At 38.8% G+C, this 22526-nt stretch overlaps 2 protein-coding genes across 2 annotated transcripts in view; both read left to right on the plus strand.

The window, feature by feature from the left end:
• Window positions 1-1797: 1797 nt before the first annotated feature.
• On the plus strand, window positions 1798-10193 carry smco4 (single-pass membrane protein with coiled-coil domains 4). The gene is made up of 2 exons (XM_049466969.1): window positions 1798-2230; window positions 5483-10193. The coding sequence occupies exon 2, from the start codon at window positions 5590-5592 to the stop codon at window positions 5767-5769; it is 180 nt and encodes a 59-aa protein (XP_049322926.1). The 5' UTR covers window positions 1798-2230; window positions 5483-5589; the 3' UTR covers window positions 5770-10193.
• A 934-nt stretch (window positions 10194-11127) lies between these two features.
• slc36a4 (solute carrier family 36 member 4) overlaps window positions 11128-22526 on the plus strand; it is a 34947-nt gene continuing 23548 nt past the window's right edge. Inside the window, exons 1-10 of the mRNA XM_007231014.4 lie at window positions 11128-11369; window positions 11509-11591; window positions 14063-14159; window positions 15851-15941; window positions 16969-17057; window positions 17223-17318; window positions 18701-18785; window positions 19021-19278; window positions 20096-20194; window positions 21046-21215. Coding sequence (XP_007231076.3) covers window positions 11570-11591; window positions 14063-14159; window positions 15851-15941; window positions 16969-17057; window positions 17223-17318; window positions 18701-18785; window positions 19021-19278; window positions 20096-20194; window positions 21046-21215 — 1007 coding nt within the window. The 5' untranslated portion in view covers window positions 11128-11369; window positions 11509-11569. The remainder of the gene's footprint in view (window positions 11370-11508; window positions 11592-14062; window positions 14160-15850; window positions 15942-16968; window positions 17058-17222; window positions 17319-18700; window positions 18786-19020; window positions 19279-20095; window positions 20195-21045; window positions 21216-22526) is intronic.

Below are 22526 nucleotides of genomic sequence, written 5' to 3' on the forward strand. Positions count from 1 at the left end.
ATTTCTTCGCTGCTAGAGCTGGCCCAGACAACCGTAAATGCCATTATTGTGAATTAGAAAAAGCATCTAATTGCAACTACAGACCACACAAACCCAGCGAGCAAGTCGGCCAAGTGTCGAAGCTTCAAACTTCCACTTGAGGTGTAATGGTCAGTTGTACATACTCATACAGGTCTAGCACCTCTGCTGCTAGGTTGCAGTATGATGTGTAGTTCTGCCCAGATGGAAACAAATGGAGCCGTCTGTCTATACTATCTGCAATTTCCTACTAACAACAACCAGGCCTGATTATTGACAGACCTGTAGAATCAAGAAATCACTTAAATAGTCAATAGTGACAACATGAAGCAGATAAAAAATTCGCAAAAAGCAACACGTTATGCCTTAATCTGAAAAATCAAAGAACAGATTGATCATCTATCAGTCTGGAAAAGGTAACAAAGTAAAAAAGCGTTGGGACTCCAGCAAACCACAGTAAGAGCTATTATTCACAAATGGAGAAAACATGGAACACCGGTCAACCCTTCCAGGAGTGACCAGCCTACTCAAATTACTCCAAAAGGGCATGGTCAGCTCATTCAGGAGGTCCCAAAAAAACCCAGAATAACATCTAAAGAACTGCAGGTCTCACTAAATAATAAGAATGAGACATTGAAAAGTGTATCCATTAAATAATTCCATGCTCACCAAAAAAATAACTAGTCAAAGTCTGATTGAGATGCTGCGGCTTGATCTTAAACAGACCATTCATGCTCAAAAACCCTCCATCCACAGAGATGTGAAATACTCATTGCCAGTTATCACTAAAGTTGTTGCTGCCATAGGTGACACAACCAAGTTATTAGATTTAAGGGGCAAATATTTTTTTTCTATTTACATAGGGCCAGGTTGGTTGATTTCTTGTTTATAAACCCACACAAGCACCATTCAGAAGTTGGACCTTTAAGAAAACATGACTGAGCACGGTGAGACCGTCAAGGACATGCTGTGGTGTGGTACTATAATATGCTAATAAATGCAGGATTGTGTACACGTGTCTTTAGTTGCCTTTAAATAAACACTCCTCAGCAGATGTACAGTGTATGTTTAGTGCTTTGGTCAGGTGTTGTTATTTATTGTTGTGCTGTTTTGAGAGTTGTAGTGTTTATAGGGGGTTAAAGAATCAATAAAAAGGTATCATGAAAATGTATTATTATTATAATTAATACAAAACTTATTTGATGATGACTTAATGTTTCAGCTTTATATATGAAATAATGTTTATATATATGTTATTTATTTGCTGCTTTTCTTTCACAATATAAAGCTCAAGCTTGTCCCAAATCACCATTTCAGTTAATCAGGTTTAGGTCAGGGGATTGTGGAGGACTAACACTTTTAACTGTTTACTATGTAATTTTATATGTTTTCATGTCTTTTATATTAATCTACAATGTAGGAAATAAATGTAATAAAGAAAAACACTGAATGAGAAGAGGTGTTTAAACTTTTCACTGATACTGTATTTATTATATTGTATTGTATTTATTTATTTATTTTTATTCATTAAAGTTTCAGGTTAATACAACAAAAACATACATGAATATATACAGTTAGGTATAGTCTAGCAAAAAAAAAAGTCTAATATAAGATATATTATATAAGATAAAATAAGAATTTAGATACAATGGTATTATATGGTATGGTATTATATTGTATTTATAGTGAGGTTATTTATTATTTTGATGACGTGTCTCTTTGCTGCAGCCTGCTTTCTCCGCCTGTGGGGGGCGCTGCTCCGCTCCCCCCTGCCGCATCTATGTAATGCTGCCACGTAATCCCGTTATAATCCCGGTTTTTGAGCGGCGCGTGGTCCCGGTGCCGCGCAGCAAGAGGGCGAGACAGAAGCAGGGGCTAAAGCCCCGAAACCTGCCCGGAGACTCGCGCCCTAACCCGGCCTGCGGGGAAAAGAGCGCCCGGTGGGTCCGGCGGGAGGTGTGTGTATGTGTGTAGGTTTCGGATTTACAACCACGTGGTCACGTGGCATGGTTGTTATTTTTGTCCGCGCGCTCTTGCCGTACTGCGCGAGCAGCAACTTTTCCCGTCTGGTTGCAGATCCGCGCACAGCACGCGCCTCTCCGACAACTTACCAAACTGTGCGAAACGGCGATTAATTCAAACTAATGCTAAATCGGATTAAGTGCAACTCGGATTAAAGTCGGATTAAACTAGGGGGAACGCGAAAGATAAGGTAAGGCACTCCTTGTGTGTGTGTGTGTGTGTGTGTGTGTGTGTGTGTGTGTGTGTGTGTGTGTGTGTGTGTGTGTAAGTGTAAGTAACACGTATAACATAAGGCTGAATCTGGCTTGTAGATGGAACTCTCCGTTCCACCTTAAATGGTGCAGCAGATGCATCAGATAGCATTACCTTAAGGTGGAACGGATAGTTCCAAAAACTCTCTCTATCGTGGTGTGGGGGCGTGTCAGTAACTTTTGTGATACAGCATTAATGCAGTAAACTGAGATCTTAGAGCAACATAAGCTGTCCTTATGTTTTTTAACAAGACAATGCAAAACCACAGGCTGTCCTCATTAGAAAGGTGCCTCAGGTGACATAATGTAATTGCTGCACTACTGTACTTAAGGTGGAATGGAGAGTTCCAGCTCCAGCTAAAAGCAAACTTACATTTAAATGGAAATTAATACCCTGATTTGTGCTGACTCCACCCTCAGTTCAAATTTGAAAAATGCTTAAAAAAACCAATAGTGCGGAGAAGTTTAGGAATTGCACTGAGTTTTGTATGGGTTTAGGGGTGGGGCAGGAGCGAGAGCTGATTGGGCTGAGCAGTGTGCCTCTGATAGCAGCGAAATGCAGATGGTTGGACATCAGCAGGGGGGCGGTATTATTGAGTGACTGATCTACATATTATGGAAGTACATGGAAACATCATCCTTACCTGGAGAGGCAAAAATGGCCAAAATAAAAGCACTTTTTAACTATAAAAGTTTTAAGCAGGTCTGGTATGTTTTATTTCTTCAAAGTAACACATTTTAGCTAATAATGGAAACAAATATGGTTAAGGGTTTAGTACTTCTTTAAAACTTTGTTTTCAGATATTTAAACCTCTATTATGGCCGTAAACATATATAATGTATCCTAAATTTATACTACATTTATTTTTTACTAAACCAATGAAATATATACATACAAAAAGAAAGAGAAATAATGGAAGGAAGGAAGAAAAAGTTTTAAACCCATACTCACTCCCACCTGTTGGGCTATTGTTAGTCAGTGGTGGTCATGATGTCAAGCTGAACCAGCAACTTTTGACCAGAGAACAGTTTTAGGGAGTGTCTTAGTTTCTATTTAAGGAAGCTGCAGCTTTGATTTGTGCTCAAGCGTGTGGCCATTTTAGCCTAATATGATGTCAGTGTTTCCAGTCATACAATTCATGATTTGTGTGTGTGTGTGTGTGTGTGTAAATGGTGCAGCAGCTATCTAAATTACACTCCCATGCATTTTAAACAACACATTGCAAAACCACATGCTGCATACATTACAAAGCTATCAAAGGCACAGTAATGTAACTGCTGCACCATTTAAGGTGGAACAGAGAGTTCTAACTAAAAGCAAACTTAAATTTAAAACCTGTGCCGATATACACGTTTATACTTACAGAGAAGCAACACAACCCGATATAAACTTAGAAACAAATATAACATTATATTCTTTTTCTTTTAGCTTCCAATCAGCTGTAAACGAACAATAAAATTAACGTTTTCTCCTTAGAAATCAGTTTTCACAAATTCCATGTTCTGTGTTTGCCTGTTGTTCTAGTAGGGACAGCGTTGATTGGTCCTTTTCCAGTATACAATAAATAAATCAACAAATATCGGTTTGAAATATCTGTCAAATCTAGGCATTGGGCTGATGATTCTGATGATTCTTCTCTGTGTTTGTTTTGTTTTATCAACTAATGCTGATACAAGTCCGATATCATTGTGCATCCCTCATTTAATTTTTTTTTTCTGACATTTAAAGCTCTAATAATGTTATAAACATCCATAATGTATTCTAAATGAACCTCTACATGTTTTTCTCAACTAATTTTATACATACAAAAAGAGAAAGAAAGAAAGAAAGAAAGAGAAAGAGAAAGAAGGGAAACGTTTAAACCCACACTCACTCCCACCTGTTGGGCTATTGTTAGTCAGTGGTGGTCATGATGTTGAGCTGAACCAGCAATTTTAGACCAGAGAACAGTTTTAGGGAGTGTTTGTTTCTACTGAAGGAAGCTGCAGCTTTGCTTTGTGTCCAAGTGTGTGGCAAAGCGTTTTTTCCTAAAATATTTGTAAATAAAATAAAATAAAATTTATGATCTCTGTAATGTAGTTGTTACTAGTATAAACTCCCTGGGTTGCTGTGTTATCTGTGTGGGTTGCTGTGTGGTATCTGTGTGGGTTACTGTGTGGTATCTGTGTGGCTTGCTGTGGTATCTACATGGGTTTCTGTCTTATCTGTGTGGGTTTGCTGTGTGGTATCTGTGTGGGTTGCTGTGGTGTCAAACATCAGTTTGGGTACAGTTATATATACAACAAATCGGGTTTGGGCTGGCTGTCTGAACATAGCCCTAGTCAGCATGTGAACACAATGTCTGGCTGAGGTTACTAAAGGTCAAAGGACCCTTAGCCTGTTTGTGAGAATTGTGGTCATTCAAGATTATATGGATGTTTATACACATTACATTGTTCACTGTGGTGTGGGCTTTAAGCCGAAACACACACACACACACACACATACACACACACACACACACACACACACATATATCCTTTGGTTTCTAGTGTACACCCAGTTCCTGTTTGCCTGGGTGGGTCAGTGTAGGAATTTGGGCCTAGACCACTGTTGTGTGTGTGTGTGTGAGAGAAACAGAGAGAGAGAGGGGTACCTGACTGGTGTTTCTTTACCTCCCTCTGAGTATTCTCATTGCTGGCCTTTGCACAGTTGCCATGACTACAGGTGTGAAGTTTCTGCAGGTTCTGGTGGAAAGATTACTAATTTCCCTGATTCCACTCACACTGCAACAGCGCAACCCCATAACACCATCTAACCACCACGCTATGACGCAGCAACACCATCACACTAACACTGCTACACTGTCACCTTTACACTGTAACACCAGTTCACAACATCACATAGTAACACCATCATAGTCACATAGTAACACTAACACTGCCTGTAAAACCACCAGTGTCACACTGTACCACTAGCTCACCACAACACTAACACCATCATACATAACACTAGCACAGCCCACAGCCACACTGTACCTCCACACTATATAGCACCACCACACCATCACAGCTTCTGTGGTTTTGTGGTGCTGTGGTGTCCTGTATTGGTTGCTGTGTTTCTCTGGTAACTCGTGTTGCTGTGGTGTTCAGGGTTGTTTCTTTGGTGTCATCCCATATTTGATTATGCTATTTCTCTATGCTTTCTGCAGAAGGTCATCTCTGACCCTCCCGGCCTATGTGACGCCGCCCCCCCAGTCCGGCCTGTGTGAGGAAGCGGCGTCGGCAGGCGTTCCTGTGTGAATGAGGTAGCGCCACCATGCGGCAGCTGAAGGGAAAGCCGAAGAAGGAGTCGTGGAAGGATAAGAAGGAGAGAAAGCAGGCCATGCAGGAGGCGCGAGAGCAGGTGTCCACTGTGGTCCTGCCCACGCTGGCCGTGCTCGTCCTGCTCATCGTCCTTTTCGTTTATGTGGCGACCCGTCCGGGAGCTGTGGAGTAAAACCTGAAGAACCGTCCATCCCTTCAGGAACCCTCTAATCTCTCTCTCTCTCTCTCTCTCTCTCTCTCTCTCTCTCTTTTTCTCTCAATGCTACATTGCAATAATATCACTACACCACTAAAGGGCTGTGGAATATGGACATAATACTTGTATTATGATTTTAACAACTGGCAGGATATTAAAACGTTAATTATCAAGATTAATAATATTTACAGTTAATAATAACATTATTTTGTCCAAAATATAAAAAAAATAGCTTAATTCAGACTTCTGCAGTAAAATCAATAGGTCGATGCTGTGCAGTCCTCTCTGGCTGTGTTCCAAAAAGATTTTTTGGGTGTAGTGCACTATTTTATGATTGTGTGGACTACGAATTTGCATCTTGCACAAGCATTCTAAAATCGCAAAATCGAATGCAATAGCGATTAACAAGCAATCCATTGCGCAGCCCTCTTCGGCTGTGTCTCAAATGTCTCGTTTAGTGTGATATTTTGTGATTTGTGTTCAAAAGCATATTTTATTTTTTTTTTTTGATACCACTATCACAGAGACCAATATCACTGTTACATTTAACAAACAATGTAGTGTTAAGCCTTATCAGGCTGTGTCCCAAATTACTCTCCATCAGAGTTAGTTTTAAAGATTGAGTTGGGGCTAATTTGGATAATGCATACTAGTATTTGCATATTTGCTCATATCACAATAATTAACGAAGATATAGTATAAAGCTCTGTTGGCTGTGTCCCAAACAGCTGCCTTTAAGTGCCCCATTTATGTGTAGTGCACTTAAAATTTTGCTCCTGTGTTATTTGTTAGCAAAAGCCAACATCACAGAAACAATTAACCAAAGATTTAGTGTTCATCCTTTCAAGCTGTTTCCAAAATGCCTCCCTATTGGACGTTTCATGTCTAAGTTATTTTGCATGATTTATCATTCTGTAAAATCAGTATTTGCTTAGGTCTATATTGCAATATTTAAGAAAACAAATACTGTGCAGCCATTTGTGGCTGTGTTCCAAATGGTTCCCTTTTGGATATTTAGCACACTACTATGTGATTTGTTAGTGAGCTCATTTGATTTATTTGCTTATTCAAACCACCTATAATTTTAGTATCTATACTGGCTGCTGACACGATAATACACAAATTAGAGGTGCGCGATATGGCCTTCAAATTATAATATCACAATATTTCAGGGTAGTTTTGGGATAACGATATTCTTAATGAGATGACGAAACATTAAATAATTTTAAGAATATATTAAAGCAACAGAATAAATAATAAATATTTATTTAGTATAAATATAACAGTTTTATACATGTCAATATGCAGTATAATTAGAAATATATTACAAAAAAAATTAATGTCTTAAAACCCTGATTTTGTATTAAATAATTAGAGTAACAAAAGAAAAATGTAATGAATCTAAAGCATTTTAGTGAAAGCATATAAATAATTTGAGTACATTCTTTTAAAATTAGTTTTCATTATCACAATATGAATTTTTTTTTTTTTTTTTTAATTTTTTGTATCAACATTAATGGCAATATTATACAATATCATATGGCACGAAATGATATACAGTATATTGTACAGCCCAATGTGGTTGTGTCCCAAATGGCTCTGTATTAGAAGTGTATACATATTGTACTTAATGAGCGGAGTCCTGCAGTGTACAATACTACGATACTATGATTAGAAAACACTATGATGTTCATCTTTCTCTGGCTGTGTTCCGGTTTACTTCCCCTAGCGCACTTCTAGTCTATTGCACTTGTTTTGGTTGTAGAAGCCAATCGTTCTTAGACCTAGACAGCACACTGTACAGAGAATAGAGACAGCCTCTCTCTCTCTCTCTCTTTCTCTCATACTCCCTCTCTCACTCGTTCACTTCCTATAACTCTTGCTCCCTCACCCTATTCTTTGCCCTCCATTGTGATGGACAGACTGTTTTGAGGTGGAGAGTGACCGAGTGAAGGATTAGGGCTGTTGTTTTTGGCCCCAGCTGGCGTCTCCTCTGCTGGACCGGACTGACTGGCGGACTGTGTGTTTACAGGGTGTCCACTTCCATGCCAAAGCACCTGAGATACTCATCAGGAACAGCACTTGCTCACCCAGACCACAATGAATGCTCCAGTGATCCAGGACGTCAGGCCACACACACACAAACGCACGCACACGATTGGTTGTGTTGGTGTGGGTCTTTTGTTGATTGTCACTAATAGAACAAAATCTAATTCTGTTCCAGTCTTTCCATATCACCACATTGTGAAAAGCTATATTTACTTTTAATGTAGTACCTTTGATGCCTCATGTTCTGTTTTAAAGAAACATACAGGGCTTTATCTTACACCCTGTGCAAGGTGCGTCCCAATGCTCATTGCTATCTTACGTCGTTTGAATGGCAACAGTGTTTGTGAATACATCTACGCAGATGGGTGTGGTGGTCTGGAAATGTATGGAAACCTTGGCAATGAAAAACACAGGTGCTCCATTGACTGAATACAACCTAGACATACATCAGCAGTCAGACGTTCATTGGCATCTTGACAACTCAGGCACCCTGCATGGACACCCCCGCTTGTTACACACACACACACACACACACACACACATATGCAGTAGTGCACAAACCCAACTTTACATCAACAATAAACAGAATACAGAATAAAATAACATTGCTGTTTCCATAATTGAGCTGCTGGCGCACCTTCACAGCAAGAACGAGCAGCTCAGTTTCCTCTGCTAAGTAGCGTTGGACACATTGGTCCAGGTAGCTGCGACGTTAAAATAGCAATCCGCCAAAGTTTGATTGGTTTATTTCTCAATACGCCCCAAAACACACCTATGATTAATTGAAAATTAGTGCATGCTTTTTGCACGTTTTGAGCTGCACACAGTGTACTTTTCCCGTTGTTACGATAGCAAAGTCACACACGCACTAAATCAAGTTGCATGCTTGACTGCTCTCTTGTAGATAGCTAAAACAGAGCCCACAGTGTTGGAATAATCCACAATGGTGGCGAATTGAACCAAGAATCTCATCTAAATCTCTTAAAAACTGCCACGTGGAAAGTTGTTACACACACCAAGTCATGTATAACTGTGTACTAAATTCTCCTGGGAGAATTGCAAGTTGGTTAGTTTTTTTATTTTTATTTTTTTATTTAATGAAACAATAATCACATGTCATGTAAAAAATGATGGAGGGAGACATTCAATAACTATTGTAAGACAAACAAAAGCTAGTCCCTGAAGAAAGTGTACGTTGTACAAATTGACCACTTTTTTTTTCTTCTTTTTTTCGATCAAAATTTTAAATATTTACTTGTGTATTCTACACTTTATTTGTGTCGTTGTCTATGCGACTAACTCTTCACCACCATGTGTCTCAAGTTCGAATGATGGTAATATGTCAAATGATGTGACTAGAATGTTTTCATTTTTATGGTAGTCATGATGTGTTTTGAGTTGCATTAGAAAGACCTCAAGCCCAAAGTGTTAGAAAATGTGCCAATGATGTCATTCCACTGCTTCTTTAAACCAAAAGAATGTCAGGTTTGTCTGTGTATAAGCATACATACAAATCAGCCATAACAATAAAACCACCTGCCTTATAACTAATATTGTTTAGCTCTCCCTTGCATGCCCATATAGGGGTGTAGGAGGATATCGATATACTGAAGTATTGTGATATTTTGTTTTGCAATACTGTATCGATTTTTAATTAATCGTTTACATGAAAAGCTTGGTGTCAGAAGTGGGAAATTTTGTAAAGGCGTCTGGTAAAGTTATCAGGGGATCCTTTAAGTTTTGAGGTGGGATCCCCATGAGTATCAGTGAGCCTTAGGTGCCCATGTTGCTGGTTTGCCAACTCTTTGCCAAGACCTGACTGATGTTCTGGAGATGTTCTGACCCAGTTCAGGCTTTGTCAAAGTGGCCCTAGAACTGATTTTCACTTGCTGCCTAATATGTACAGTATCATGCTCCCTTTGACCGATGCCAGATCATTATACTATACTTTGCAGGCAGTGGTGTTAATGTTATGGCTGGTCAGTGTGTGTAGAAATACAGTATAATTGTGTGCCATAGTTTTGGGACACCTGTTGTTGCTGCAAAACTTTTAACATCTACCATTTTTAACAAATTTAAGTATAAACTTGGCTTTTCACCAAAACGTTTGCATATGAATGTATATGTAGCTCAAGCTGTTGGGTAAAATGTGTATTTCTGTAACCAGTGCCTTAAACATATTCCTTGTTTCTGACTGAATGTAAGATAAAATGGACAATCACAGTGGATAACACACACACTCTGCACCTGCAAGCTTTCCCAGCTGGCCTAGGATCAGCCTTAAATGTGCCTTAAAAACATCTTTAAAATCTTCTTAAATAAACAGTGAGAAAGTGCTGCTCTCTCTCAGACTCGCTTCTTGTGTTGTTTTTTACTACGACATCAGCGACCCCAAACGGCCAGCACCGGGATTACACTCTGATAGCAAAGAACGTTGAATAAACGTTATTCTGGTGTATTACATATTATAACGTTAATGATGGAAAAGTAAATAAAAAAAATAACTAACACAAACTTTAATTTAACATTTTATAATATGCATCATTGGTAAGTGAAAATTCTGACATTGAATCAACATTTATGTATTAAATAGCCACTAAACATGATCCCCCCCCCCCCCCCCCCCCCCATTAATACCTAAAATGTGTTCTTTGGAAGTAATGAAACATATTACATATGCTTTTTATAAACAAAAAATTTAAACATTTTATAAACATTTACGAACCCTTAGAAAAGACTTTTCTCCGCCTCCTGTGAGGGTGGAGTCAGTAACAGGTCCCCTAAAAAGTTTTGAATGTTTGGGTCTCTGAACCTACTTTCCATTAATAATATCAATTATTATTTACTAAAAACATACATTTCTGTACTGTAAGACCAACACAGTACATATCTATTCTTAATGTACACTATAAACAAGACTGTTATTTCAACGTAACATTTCGTACTAAACGAAATGAAAAATGAAATTCAAATGAATAATATATAAGTAGTAAATAAATACATAAAAAACAAGGGCTACAAGCGTATTTAATATTTTTTTACCTTGGGCATTATTTATTTATTTCTTTATAAAGATATTTTTTTATTTTTAATGCCCTATATTTAGTATTTATGTATATACTATTTTGTTATGGTTATAATATTATTTACGGAATTAGGAATTCAATCTTCTTATGTTTTACAAAAATGCCTAATTTATATAAAAATAAATACATATTATTATATTAGTTCGGACTGGCCCTTTAAACATGGGGGCGGGGGGATGGTGACGTTCTGCGCGCGGTGTGTCGGTGCTGTGCGCAGGTCGCGAGCTGCCGGATCCGAATATCCGTGTCCAGCGCGAGCTCCTGCCGCCGTTAAATTACCGAGCCACGCACGAGCTGCTTTCCGCAAAAAGCGCGCGCCGGGTCCCTGCCGCCACGTCACCGCGTCCGGAGAGCCCCGCGTGGGGAGGATTCAGGTCCAGCCCGGACCCAACCGGAACCGGCGGAGAACCGGAGGGTCCGGGGTTGTGCTGCGCGCTCCCGGTAAGTAACGCTGCCGCTTAGTTACAGTTCAGCAGAGTTATTATCCCTCATACACCTTTATACAAATCAGCTCCAATCACTGCCCTGATAACACTGTGTGTGTGTGTGTGTGTGTTGGTTTTGTGTTGTTGTTGGACAGAGTTGCTCAGGCGCATGCCCACGACCACGACACGTCACTCCGCACAAATGACTGAAAGGAGATGGGATCAACAGAACAACTCGGTATACCAATCAATCGCTCTCTTCCTCCTCTCAGTACTTCTCTTTCTATCTTTCAGTCTCTCTCAGTCTCTTTTTTTTCAGTCTACTTACCTCTCTCTTTCAGCATATCTTAATCTCTCTCTCTCTATTCAGTTCCTCTCTACTTCTTTCTTGCTCTCTACCTCTCTCTCTCTTCCAGTACCTCTCTCTCACTCTCTGCCTCTCTTTCTTTCAGCCTTTCTCTTTCTTTCAGTCTCTCTCTTTTTTAGTCTCTCTTTCAGTCTCTTTTCACCTCACTACGTCTCTCTCTACCTTTCTCATTTCTTTTCAGTGTCTCTTTCAGCCTCTCAGTCTTACTTTCAGTCTCTCTCTCTCCTCTCTCTACCTCTCTTCCTTTTAGTCTCCGTCTTTCACCCTCTCTTTTTCAGTCTTTTTTTTAGGTCTTTCTCTTTTTTTTGTCTCTCTTTCAGTCTTTTTTCACCGCACTACTTCTCTCTCTACCTCTAACTTTTTTCACTCTTTCTCTTTCAGCATCTCAATCTTTCTTTCAGTCCCTCTCTACTTCTCTCTCACTCTCTACTCTTTTTTTAGCCTCTCTCGTTCAGACTTTCTCTACTTCTGTCTCTTTCTACCACTCTTCCTTGCAGCCTTTTTTTTCAGTCTCTGTCTTTTTAAGTCTCTCTTTCAGTCTCTTTTCACCTCACTACGTCTCTCTCTACCTTTCTCATTTCTTTTCAGTGTCTCTTTCAGCCTCTCAGTCTTACTATTATTCTCTCTCCTTCTCTCTCTACCTCTCTTCCTTTTAGTCTCTGTCTTTCAGCCTCTCTTTTTCAGTCTTTTTTTAGGTCTTTCTCTTTTTTGTCTCTCTTTCAGTCTTTTTTCACCGCACTACTTCTCTCTCTACCTCCCTAACTTTTTTCACTCTTTCTCTTTCAGCCTCTCAATCTTTCTTTCAGTCCCTCTCTACTTCTCTTTCACTCTCTACCTCTCTTTTTTTTAGCCTCTTTCTTTCAGTCTTTCTCTACTTCTGTCTCTCTCTACCACTCTTCCTTTCAGCCTCTCTTTTTCAGTCTTTCTCTTTTTCAGTCTCTCTCTTTCAGTTTTTCACCTCACTACTTCTCTCTATACCTTTCTTATTTCTTTTTCAGTCTCTCTCAATTCAATTCAAATTGGCTTTATTAGCATGACTGTTTAAAAAAAAAATGTTGCCAAAGCACACACATTTCTCTCTCTCTCTCTTTCAGACTCTCAGTCTTACTTTAAATCTTTCTCTCCTTCTTTCTCTCTACCTCTCTTCCTTTTAGTCTGTAGTTCAGCCTCTCTTTTTCAGTCTCTCTTTTTAGATCTTTCTCTTTTGTCACCTCACTACTTCTCTCTACCTCTAACTTTTTTTTAGTCTCTTTCTCTTACAGCCTCTCAATCTTTCTTCCAGTGTCCCTCTTTCAGACTTTCTCTACTTCTGTCTCTCTACCACTCTTTCTTTCAGCCTCTCTTTTTCAGTCTGCAGCTTTTTCAGTTTTTCTCTTTTTTAGTCTCTTTCAGTCTCTTTTTGCTTCTGTACTTCTCTCTCTACCTTTCACTTTTTCAGTCTTTCTCTTTTTTAGCTTCTCTCATTCAGTCTTTCATTCTCTATCTCTCTCTCTGTCTCTCTTTGAGTCTCTCTTTCTTTTAGCTTCTTATTCAGTCTCTCTGTGAATCTTGAGAGAAGTGGCTAAACACATAGTTAAGGAGAGCAGATGGAGCAGTAAGAGAGGAGAGAAACTGGAGGAAATCATTAAAATAATTAGATGTGAGCTCAGTGTTTGTAGTTAATATTTGACTGTGTCTCAGGTCATTGCTGTGACCCTCAGGCTCTGTTGTTTCTAATGGACTGTTGCAGCTCTGAAGTAGCAGATACAGATTCATACAGGTTCAGCTGGTTTTCTGCAAATTTGAGATGAACAGTCTGATAAAGATCTCTCTGAGCCTTGTTTAAAGCCTGGCTCATACTACAGGATAATCACTCTTCCCAAATACAGGATTTGTTTTCCCGACAATCACAAAAGTCCCCTGATTTTAGGTTGATAATAAAAGATGATGTTCCAGAATGCACAATAATAATCCAATATTTAGGCATAGTCTCAGTACCATTTTATTTTTTGTATCCCTACCTGTTTTTGTGTGTAACGTCTATATTTGTTTTATTGTAAGAGTAATTGTAAGAGACACAATGTAAGAAAATGTAAGAAATTTTCAGAAAATCACATTGTATGATTATTTTAAAATAATATAATTGCATTTTATTGCGTGAAATAAGTATTTGATACAATAGAAAAACAGAACTTAATATTTGGTGCAGAAGTCTTTGTTCGCAGTTACAGAAGTCAGACGTTTCCTGTAGTTCTTGACCAAGTTCAGCAAGGTTTTCAACCCACACAGCCGTTCTGAAGCTTGAGCTCTGTTCTTGCTCTCATCCACTTATGATGGTGATTGTGAAATGTGTTCTGGAGCAGATATGGAGGTAATGATGCCGCTGATGGAGGAAGGGGGCGAGGAGGAGAATTCGGACGAGGAGAGCAGCGAACTTCAGCAGCAGCCACGCGGCATCACGTAATTTTACCCTTTCACCTCTGATCTCCAGACTTTTATAGCTAGGGCTGGGTATTGTTTTAATATATTTATTTAACAGTCGACATGAATAATCTCATTCTCATACCGTCACCATGAGATGATACATCTTTTTGGATCTTGTTGGAACGAAAACATAGAGCTTGTTTATAGTGCTTTATAAAGAACACAAACAGCAGCAATACTTGTGCTTAAACTATCAATCTTTTTCCCTTAGCATATTGCTTGATTCATTGCAGTTTTAAGTGTTATTTTTAAGAATTATGAGCATAAATTGCTTGCTCTGTTAATTTTAAATGAGTGGTGTCATGAATCACTTAAAAATTAATTCAATTCATGCTTAATATATTTTTAAATGCTGGTATTTTTCAGTATTTTTTAGAGCACTTTTGATATGTTTACTTCATTGTTGTCGCTGTCTGCATTTCTGTGTGTGCTCTCTCTATTTGGCACTTTTGTGTGCATTTCTTGCGTACATTTTTTTTATTGATGTTTTGGTACTCTGTAGTACCCAGACATTTCGATCTGTACCTATTTGCTGTCAAGTTTTGTTCCCAGACCTACCCTACCCTGTTTTCACTAACAGTTCCATCACACCAAACTTTCCACCAATAAAAAAAATCAGTTCTGCAACCCAAAATATTTGTTCAGGAGAACAAATCATAGAATCTCAAGAGAGGAGAGAATAGCCACCTCAATATCTGTTTCGAGTTTTTCTGTTTTTCACTCTAGTGAGCAATTGAACATTTAAATTTTTAAATGATACATTTTTAAACTCCAGTTATAAAGCTTTTAAAGGAGACATATTACCCAAAAAAAACACAATAAATGTAGATTTAAATTGTAGATTAATACTAAAGTCATCCAAACTATGTATTACAGTAAAGGGAGTAAATGGAGTGTCTGGTTGGTGAAGGAGTTGTATTGCTGAGTGACAGTGTGTGTGTGTGTGTGTGTGTGTGTGTCTGTTTTACTGAATGAAAAAGTACCTAATCTCAGAGAGAGCTGTGTGCACACTATCACATCTCCTCCTGTAGAGAGCAGCACAGAGTCGGTGCACAGGGCTTTGGTACTGTGGTGCTGGACTTAAACACACTGTAGTATTTAGCGATCTGCTCAGTTTAATACCTATAGCTACTGAAACATCTCTAAGTGGTAACTATAAAACTTAGGGAGGCTAAGGCCTGTCTTGATAACTATATATTGTCCCAGTAGAAGGTCACCCAAAATCAGTGTGTAAGACAGGTGAGGAGCATGCCAAGATGCATGAAAGGTGTGATTTAAAAATTAGGGTTATTCCACTAAATATTGATTTCTGAACTTTTAAGTTTAATATTGTTTCTTAATGAATGTAAACTTGTTTACCTTTCATTATTTGTGGCATGAAAGCACAGCATCTTTTTTCTTATTTTGACTATTCAAAATGTCATTTTATGCTCTAGATCAGGGCTTCTCAACTGGTCTCAGCCCAGGACCCACATTTTTTTAGCCTGCGACCCACTTTCATAAAATACAAACCAAACAAATGTATTAAAAAAAAAATAGACTTCAATAACCCATTTAAACATACATATTCATACAAAGTGAATTTTAGATTGTTTTCTTTTAAGAAACCAGGGGAACATGATAACTACACACACCACATCCAAAATCTATCTCCCTCTCTCTCTCAGGTTCACTCAGACTCTGCTGCATCTGTTAAAGGGAAATATCGGTACAGGGCTGCTGGGATTGCCGCTGGCAGTGAGGAATGCTGGGATAGTGGTGAGTAAACTGTGTACTAGTGTACTAATGATTAATCTGAATCAGTGCTGATACAGTATCTGTATTATAGAGTCTGAGATAAATGAAGTAAACTGACCCTAATGAGGTATCTCTTGTGCCACATGTACAATTAGAAGATAATGGGCCCCTATCCTGTGTTTACATGTGAAACACGTCAGTTTATAAACCAAAAACATGTTTGTCATTCATGTTTATATTACTACTTACCAGCTTCTGTTTTTCCCTTAAAAATGTGATCAGTGTATACAGTACCCTCACATGTTTTTACATTTTTTATTATATCTTTTCATGCAATACACTGACTGATACAACATAGTCAGTTTACAGCTTGTATCACTGTAAATTTACTGTACCCTTAAAATAACCAAACAACCATTAATGTGTAAACCACCAGCTTGACGTGCTCCTCCCTGCAAATGTACTACGCCACACCTGCAGCTGTGATTGGTCCACACGTTCCCACCTGTGTGGTTTAAACTGCAGAGCAATGCAGAGAAGCTGATATGCGCACTCACAAGTATAAACATGCTCCACATCATAGCGCACTCTACAGCGTAGGTTCGATGCAGAAGTATAAATTGGGCTCAGGCCGAACGTGCATGGGCTTGAGCCGAGTCTGCATGGATTTTTTTGGGCCAGATCTAAGCTCTACTATAGGCAACACATTTGTGATGCCGCATGGAGGAGTGTAAGAGGATTCCAATGTCAACCTGTAAATCTCTAGTGAACTCCATGCCCAAGAGAGTTGAGGCAGTGCTGGACAATACTGATAGCCACACCAAATAATAACATTTCGGGCACAAAATACAGAATAATAAAATATCACAATGTAAATTGAATTGTCCCCAATATCGTGCAGCCCTTATATTGGCCCAATCAATTCATTTTGTTAATTTTCTCCCCTCTGTCTCTTTCTCTGTCTCTTTCTTTCTCTCTCTTTGACTCTCTCTCTCTCTCTCTCTCTCTCTCTCTCTCTGTCTCTGTCTCTGTCTCTCTCTCTGTGTAGTTGGGGCCGGTGTGTTTGGTGCTGATGGGTGTGGTGTGTGTTCACTGCATGCATGTTTTGGTGACCTGCAGCCACCAGCTGAGTGAAAGGTGAGGCTTCGCCCCTTCACCGCCCCACTATTCACATATGACTGCTCATTTTAACTCTGTGTATTTTGTATATGCACTGACTGCTTTTACACACACACACACACACACACACCCGCACACTATTACTGAACCTGCAGCATAACTATTCCTCTCTCTCTCTCCCAGGTTTAAGAAGTCTCCCCTCGGCTACAGCGACACGGTGGCTGTTGCCATGGAGACAAGCTCCTCCCACTGCCTGAGGAGAGGCGCTCCTTTTGGGAGGTGAGCTACATCCCATCATGCACTACAGCACCTGTGTCTGTGTGTCTCTATGTGTCTGTGTGTGTGTGTTTGTGTGGGCAGATGTAGTTTTTTATTAATTTATACATTTATTAATTAGAGAGAGATAAATGAACCCTGTAGGTGTGTGTCTGTGTGTGTGTGAGAGATGTAGATGTCTGTCTGAATGACTCAGGCATGTTTGTGTCTGAAACTTCTTTTTAGCTTCAGGCTGAATAAATCTAGTTTTGACATTATTTTTCTCATAATTAATCAGTTTTATTTGACCTGGGGGACTTCTTTATTTGTGTGTATAAAACACTGACAGTTAAATTTAAAACAATGCTTTTATTATTGCTTCAATACTAAATGCCACAGTAAAAGATCTAGCCCTGCTTTTAAACATTTTTAAAGTTTTTTTGTGGCTCATTTACAATAAAATATATATTTCCACTTGGGTCTCGACTACCCCTATAATAAACACTCCAAACACCAAAAAAATCCATCCTTCTGTTTTCTGTGAATCAGCTGAAAGAGTTTAGTGTCAGGAATCATTTGCTTCTATGAGCTGTTTAGATGCTTCCTTATTGTGACATCACAGTCAGATAAGAAAATCTGCATAGAACCACCCTGACTCCACCCCTCACCCGTCAACCCCCACTAGAGCTCCGCCCACTACATCAGTTAAAGAAAATGCATTTCTGTCTGCTAGTTTTATGAGCACTGTGCATAAGACGGCGAGCGCTACAGCTATAGGCAAAGGAAAATCACACATTGTGTGGCCATTAACAGCTTATTTGCATAAAAGTGACAGAGCCCTTAAAAGGCAAATTTTGTGCTGGTGAGATTTTTTTTTCTTTATATAAGAGTGATTCTGTAAAAAGAACTTCAGGAACATGTTTTATATAGAACATAAACCTAAAATAACCTGTATATAAAAAAACTAATATTTTTATATGTAAATTATATGTTCATAACTTCTAAAGAAGATTTAACCACTTAAAGTCCTAGCAGTACATTTGTTCTTTTTCTTTGCATGAAAAGAGAATTTAATCCAATGTCAGTGTCTTTGTTATTATTTGTTTTTGGCATTAAAAGTACATTTACACAATAAAAGTCCGTTAACTGCCTTTTACATAACTTGTTTTTTGGTTCTTTTCCTCAGTAAGGTTTTTAACAATATGTTTCAAATTATCATTATTGGTTTCTTTAGTACATTTACACAATAAAAGTCCTGGAGAGGTCTTTATTGTTACTTGTTCTTAGCATGTAGAAAAAAAATACACAATATATATCTAACAGTGCTTATAGTATTTTAAAAGTGCATGTATTGTTCCCTTTTATTTTATTTTTTCATAGTTTATATATATTTTTTTGTCTTTCAGGCACCTGGTAAACTTCTTCCTGGTTTTGACCCAGCTGGGCTTCTGTAGTGTTTACTTCGTCTTCCTGGCAGAAAATATCAAACAGGTAAACACTGACGCCCAATCAGAGTCCAGCCTTCTGCTTAACTGAATACATTACCACACAGAACCAATCAGAGTCCTGATAAACACACCATAAACACAGCTAATCTTTTTTTACAGTTTGTTTTCATGTCTTTCATATTAATTGTTAATGTAGAAAATAAATTAAATAAAGGTGTGTCTGTCTGTGTCTGTCTGTGTCTGTCTGTGTGTGTCTGTGTGTGTCTGTGTGTGTGTAGGTGGTGGAGGGTCATCGTGGTAACTCTTCGGGCTCAGTGTCGGTGATGATGCTGTACTCTAACAGTACAGAAGGGGGCGGAGCTGATGATTTGGGGGCGGGGCTGGAGCTGGATCAGAGGGTGTATATGCTCCTCCTGCTGCCCCTCCTCATCCTCCTGTCCTTCATCACCGACCTCAGGAGCATGGCCGCCCTCTCCGCCGCCGCCAACGTCTGCATGGCCATCAGCCTGGTGCTCATCTTCACCTACATCCTACATGTGAGTGTCTCAGTCTTGTAGTAATAATAATACTACTACTAATAATAATCAATTATAGCAGTACTAATTGTAATATGATTACTACTACAAATAAAAACAACAAATATGACGATTAAATACAACAATGATGGTAGTACCTTTTTAAGTATTTAAGGGTAATTATATTTTCTTACAACATGCTTCTTGAACAGACCTAATTTACTTTTTCTGTAAAATTAACGTTCATTATTTCCCTATAGAAATGAATAGGCAGAGTATTGGGGTTTAAAAAACGCCCAGCAAGCACCTGGGATACCATAGCAACAACTTAACAGAATAACACCCACTTAGCAACTACCTAGGATTTCATAGCAACTGCCTACCTACACCTAAGCAAATACATAGCAACAGCATAGCAACCACTCTTCACACTCCTCAGAAAGATACAGATTACCAACTATTTAAAATTTTTAGTGTTACTAGTGAACTTGCAAAGTTGAAACACAAATGTTTCCTTTGTGGACACAGTAACACACTTTAACACAGAAACAGATTTTTGTTAGACAGGTTGACTGTCTAAATTGACTGTTTTTAGTAAATAAACGTAATATTAATCTACAAATGTAGAAAAGAATACAAAATAAAGAAATAAAACATTACATGAGAGGGGATGTGTCTAAACCTTTCGAATGGTACTGTACTATCAATGATATAATGATTATGATGATAATATTAGTAATAATAGAGCATGTGTGAGATGAAATATTGTTCACAGGGGTTTTCTGGCTGTTCTGTAAGTATATTCTTTGTGTGTGTGTGTGTGTGTGTGTGTGTGTAGGATGTAGGTGATCCCAGAAGACTCCCATTTGTGTCCACATGGAGTAAATTTCCCTTCTTTTTTGGGACAGCAATCTTTGCCTTTGAAGGAATTGGGGTGGTGAGTGTTCCCCTCTTTCTCTCTACATATACATACAGGCATATATACATTTTACATATAAACATTTTAAAAATAGCCTCATCGTTCAATAAAACCTCTATCCAGAAAAAGCTCTCCATCCAGATAGAGTGAATCTGATTGTGATTGGATGTAGAGAAGTATAAACATACACCATTCCCTATTGATATATAACTCCCTATTGGTTTACACTGTGATCCATCACACCTGCACACGTCACACCCCGCCCCACACTCCAGCAAGAACATAGCAGACTTATGTAGTCTAGTATGAAGATGATCCGTGCAGAGACTCAAGAGAACTCCAGACAAACTCCAGTCAATCTTCTTTTATACATTTACATTCTACTAAAATACCTTTCAGTGGGCATATATGCAGCTGAAACACTAGGGAACAGCCTAGTGCATCCCAAAATTATGGCTTTTAGAAAAATGTGTTTTGAGGAGGGGGGGTAGTGCACTATAGGACTCTTTGGTGCCGTCTAAGCTTTTGTTCTTATGGCTTTAATTTTTCCCTTTACATTATGTTTACTTTTGTACTTTAAGTAGTTTTAAATTAAGTACTTTTACACTTTTATTTAAAGAGTAAAAAGCTTGAGTTGATACTTCAACTTCTACAGAAGTATTTTAAATCCTAGTATCTTTACTTCTACCTACAGAGTAATGAATGTGAATACTTTTCACACCTTTGGCTGACACAGATGGGGGGGGGGGCTTTGTACAATCAAATCCTTCTCACAGTAATGTTCCAACTTCTAGTGTAAATCCTTTCCAGAAGATGTGGTTCCAAATCGGATGTGGTTCATCCTTTGACTGTTCTGTTTGGTTCTGCAGGTGCTTCCTCTGGAGAACCAGATGAGGGAGCCGAAGCGCTTCCCACAGGCTCTGGACATCGGCATGGGCGTCGTCATCGTCCTCTACGTTTCCCTGGCGACACTCGGATACATCCGCTTCGGAGACGACATTAAAGGAAGCATCACGCTCAACCTGCCTCATGACACCTGGTAACCATAGCAACCGTAGTAAACTGTAGATTCTTCTAAGTAGCAAATTTATCTTTGAGGACAGATCTGCACATTCATTTTAATTTCAGTATCTTCATGAGGGAGAGTCACCTGGAATAGTTTTCTCAGCATCTTAAAGGAAGGAGTTCCTGGAGGTGCTGAACAATTGTTGCTGCATTTCCTTCACACTGTGAAGCAGCACATCCCAAATCACCTCAAGCCACCATCTCAGTTCATCAGGTTTAGATCAAGGGATTAATGTGAAGGACAAACTTTTTTTTTTTTTTTTTTTTTTTTTTTTTTTTACTGTTTACTACATAATTCCATACAAAAGTTTTGGACACTATGGCACCCCAGCCAGCTCTCCAGTACTATGTGTGTATGGAGGAGCTATTGGATAAAGCAGCTACTGGTCAAAAGTTTGTACACCCCACACGTCCAGAGCAACCTAGCATATTACTTCGCAACCACTTAGCAATACCTTAGAAACAATATAGCAACCCCCACAGACACCATAGCAACCACTTAGCAACACCATAGCAACCACCACAGATACCATCCTACGTTTCCTTCAGGAAATGCACTTTTCTAGTTCCATATGTGTTCCTTATTTTTGTTTCGATGTCTTTAATATTAATCTACAATGTAGAAAATAAAGAAAAAAATAAGAAAAACAATGAGCAGTGCACATATGTTAGTATAGCTGTAGAATCCTGAGTTTTGTGTGAAACTTTCACTGTTGGAGAACATTTTAGATGTTAAGGACTTTCTTATGAATGTCTCTTAGCCTGTGTTTGTTGTGGGGTTATTAGGCAGAGCTTCAGCGCTAATGTGCTTTTAATGTGCGTTAGAGTGCAGAAGCCCCTCCAGCTAAATCCTCCCTGCTAAACTGCAAAATGGGACCATTTGTTGGTCCTAGATATGTCTGTTTGTGACGGAATTTGGGTTTGATCGATGTAATTGTTTGTTAGCACTGTGTGTGTGTGTATGTGTGTGTGTGTGTGTCCTTGTACTTGAGTGTACATCTTTGCAGTATAGCAGCACCACTGCCACAAACACCATATGAACTACCAGCAACCATGTAGAAAAGAAATTGCAACCTCTCGGAATATCATAACATCTAACTAGGAACTACCTGTAATACCATTCCAACCATGTAGTAATACCTGGCAACCACCTTGATACATAGCATTCACACAGAAAACAGCCGCCATATAGCAACACCAAAGTACTGTTGTCAAAATGACTAAAATTATGACTTCGATACAATACCTGCCTAAATATCTCAATATCGATACTGAAACAATACCA

Source organism: Astyanax mexicanus, chromosome 18, assembly GCF_023375975.1.
Source record: "Astyanax mexicanus isolate ESR-SI-001 chromosome 18, AstMex3_surface, whole genome shotgun sequence".
NCBI classification, from domain to species: domain Eukaryota; kingdom Metazoa; phylum Chordata; class Actinopteri; order Characiformes; family Acestrorhamphidae; genus Astyanax; species Astyanax mexicanus.

Coding starts and splice junctions, on each gene's coding strand:
- smco4 (XM_049466969.1), top strand. CDS start 5,590: ATGCGGCAGCTGAAGGGAAAGCCGAAGAAGGAGTCGTGGAAGGATAAG.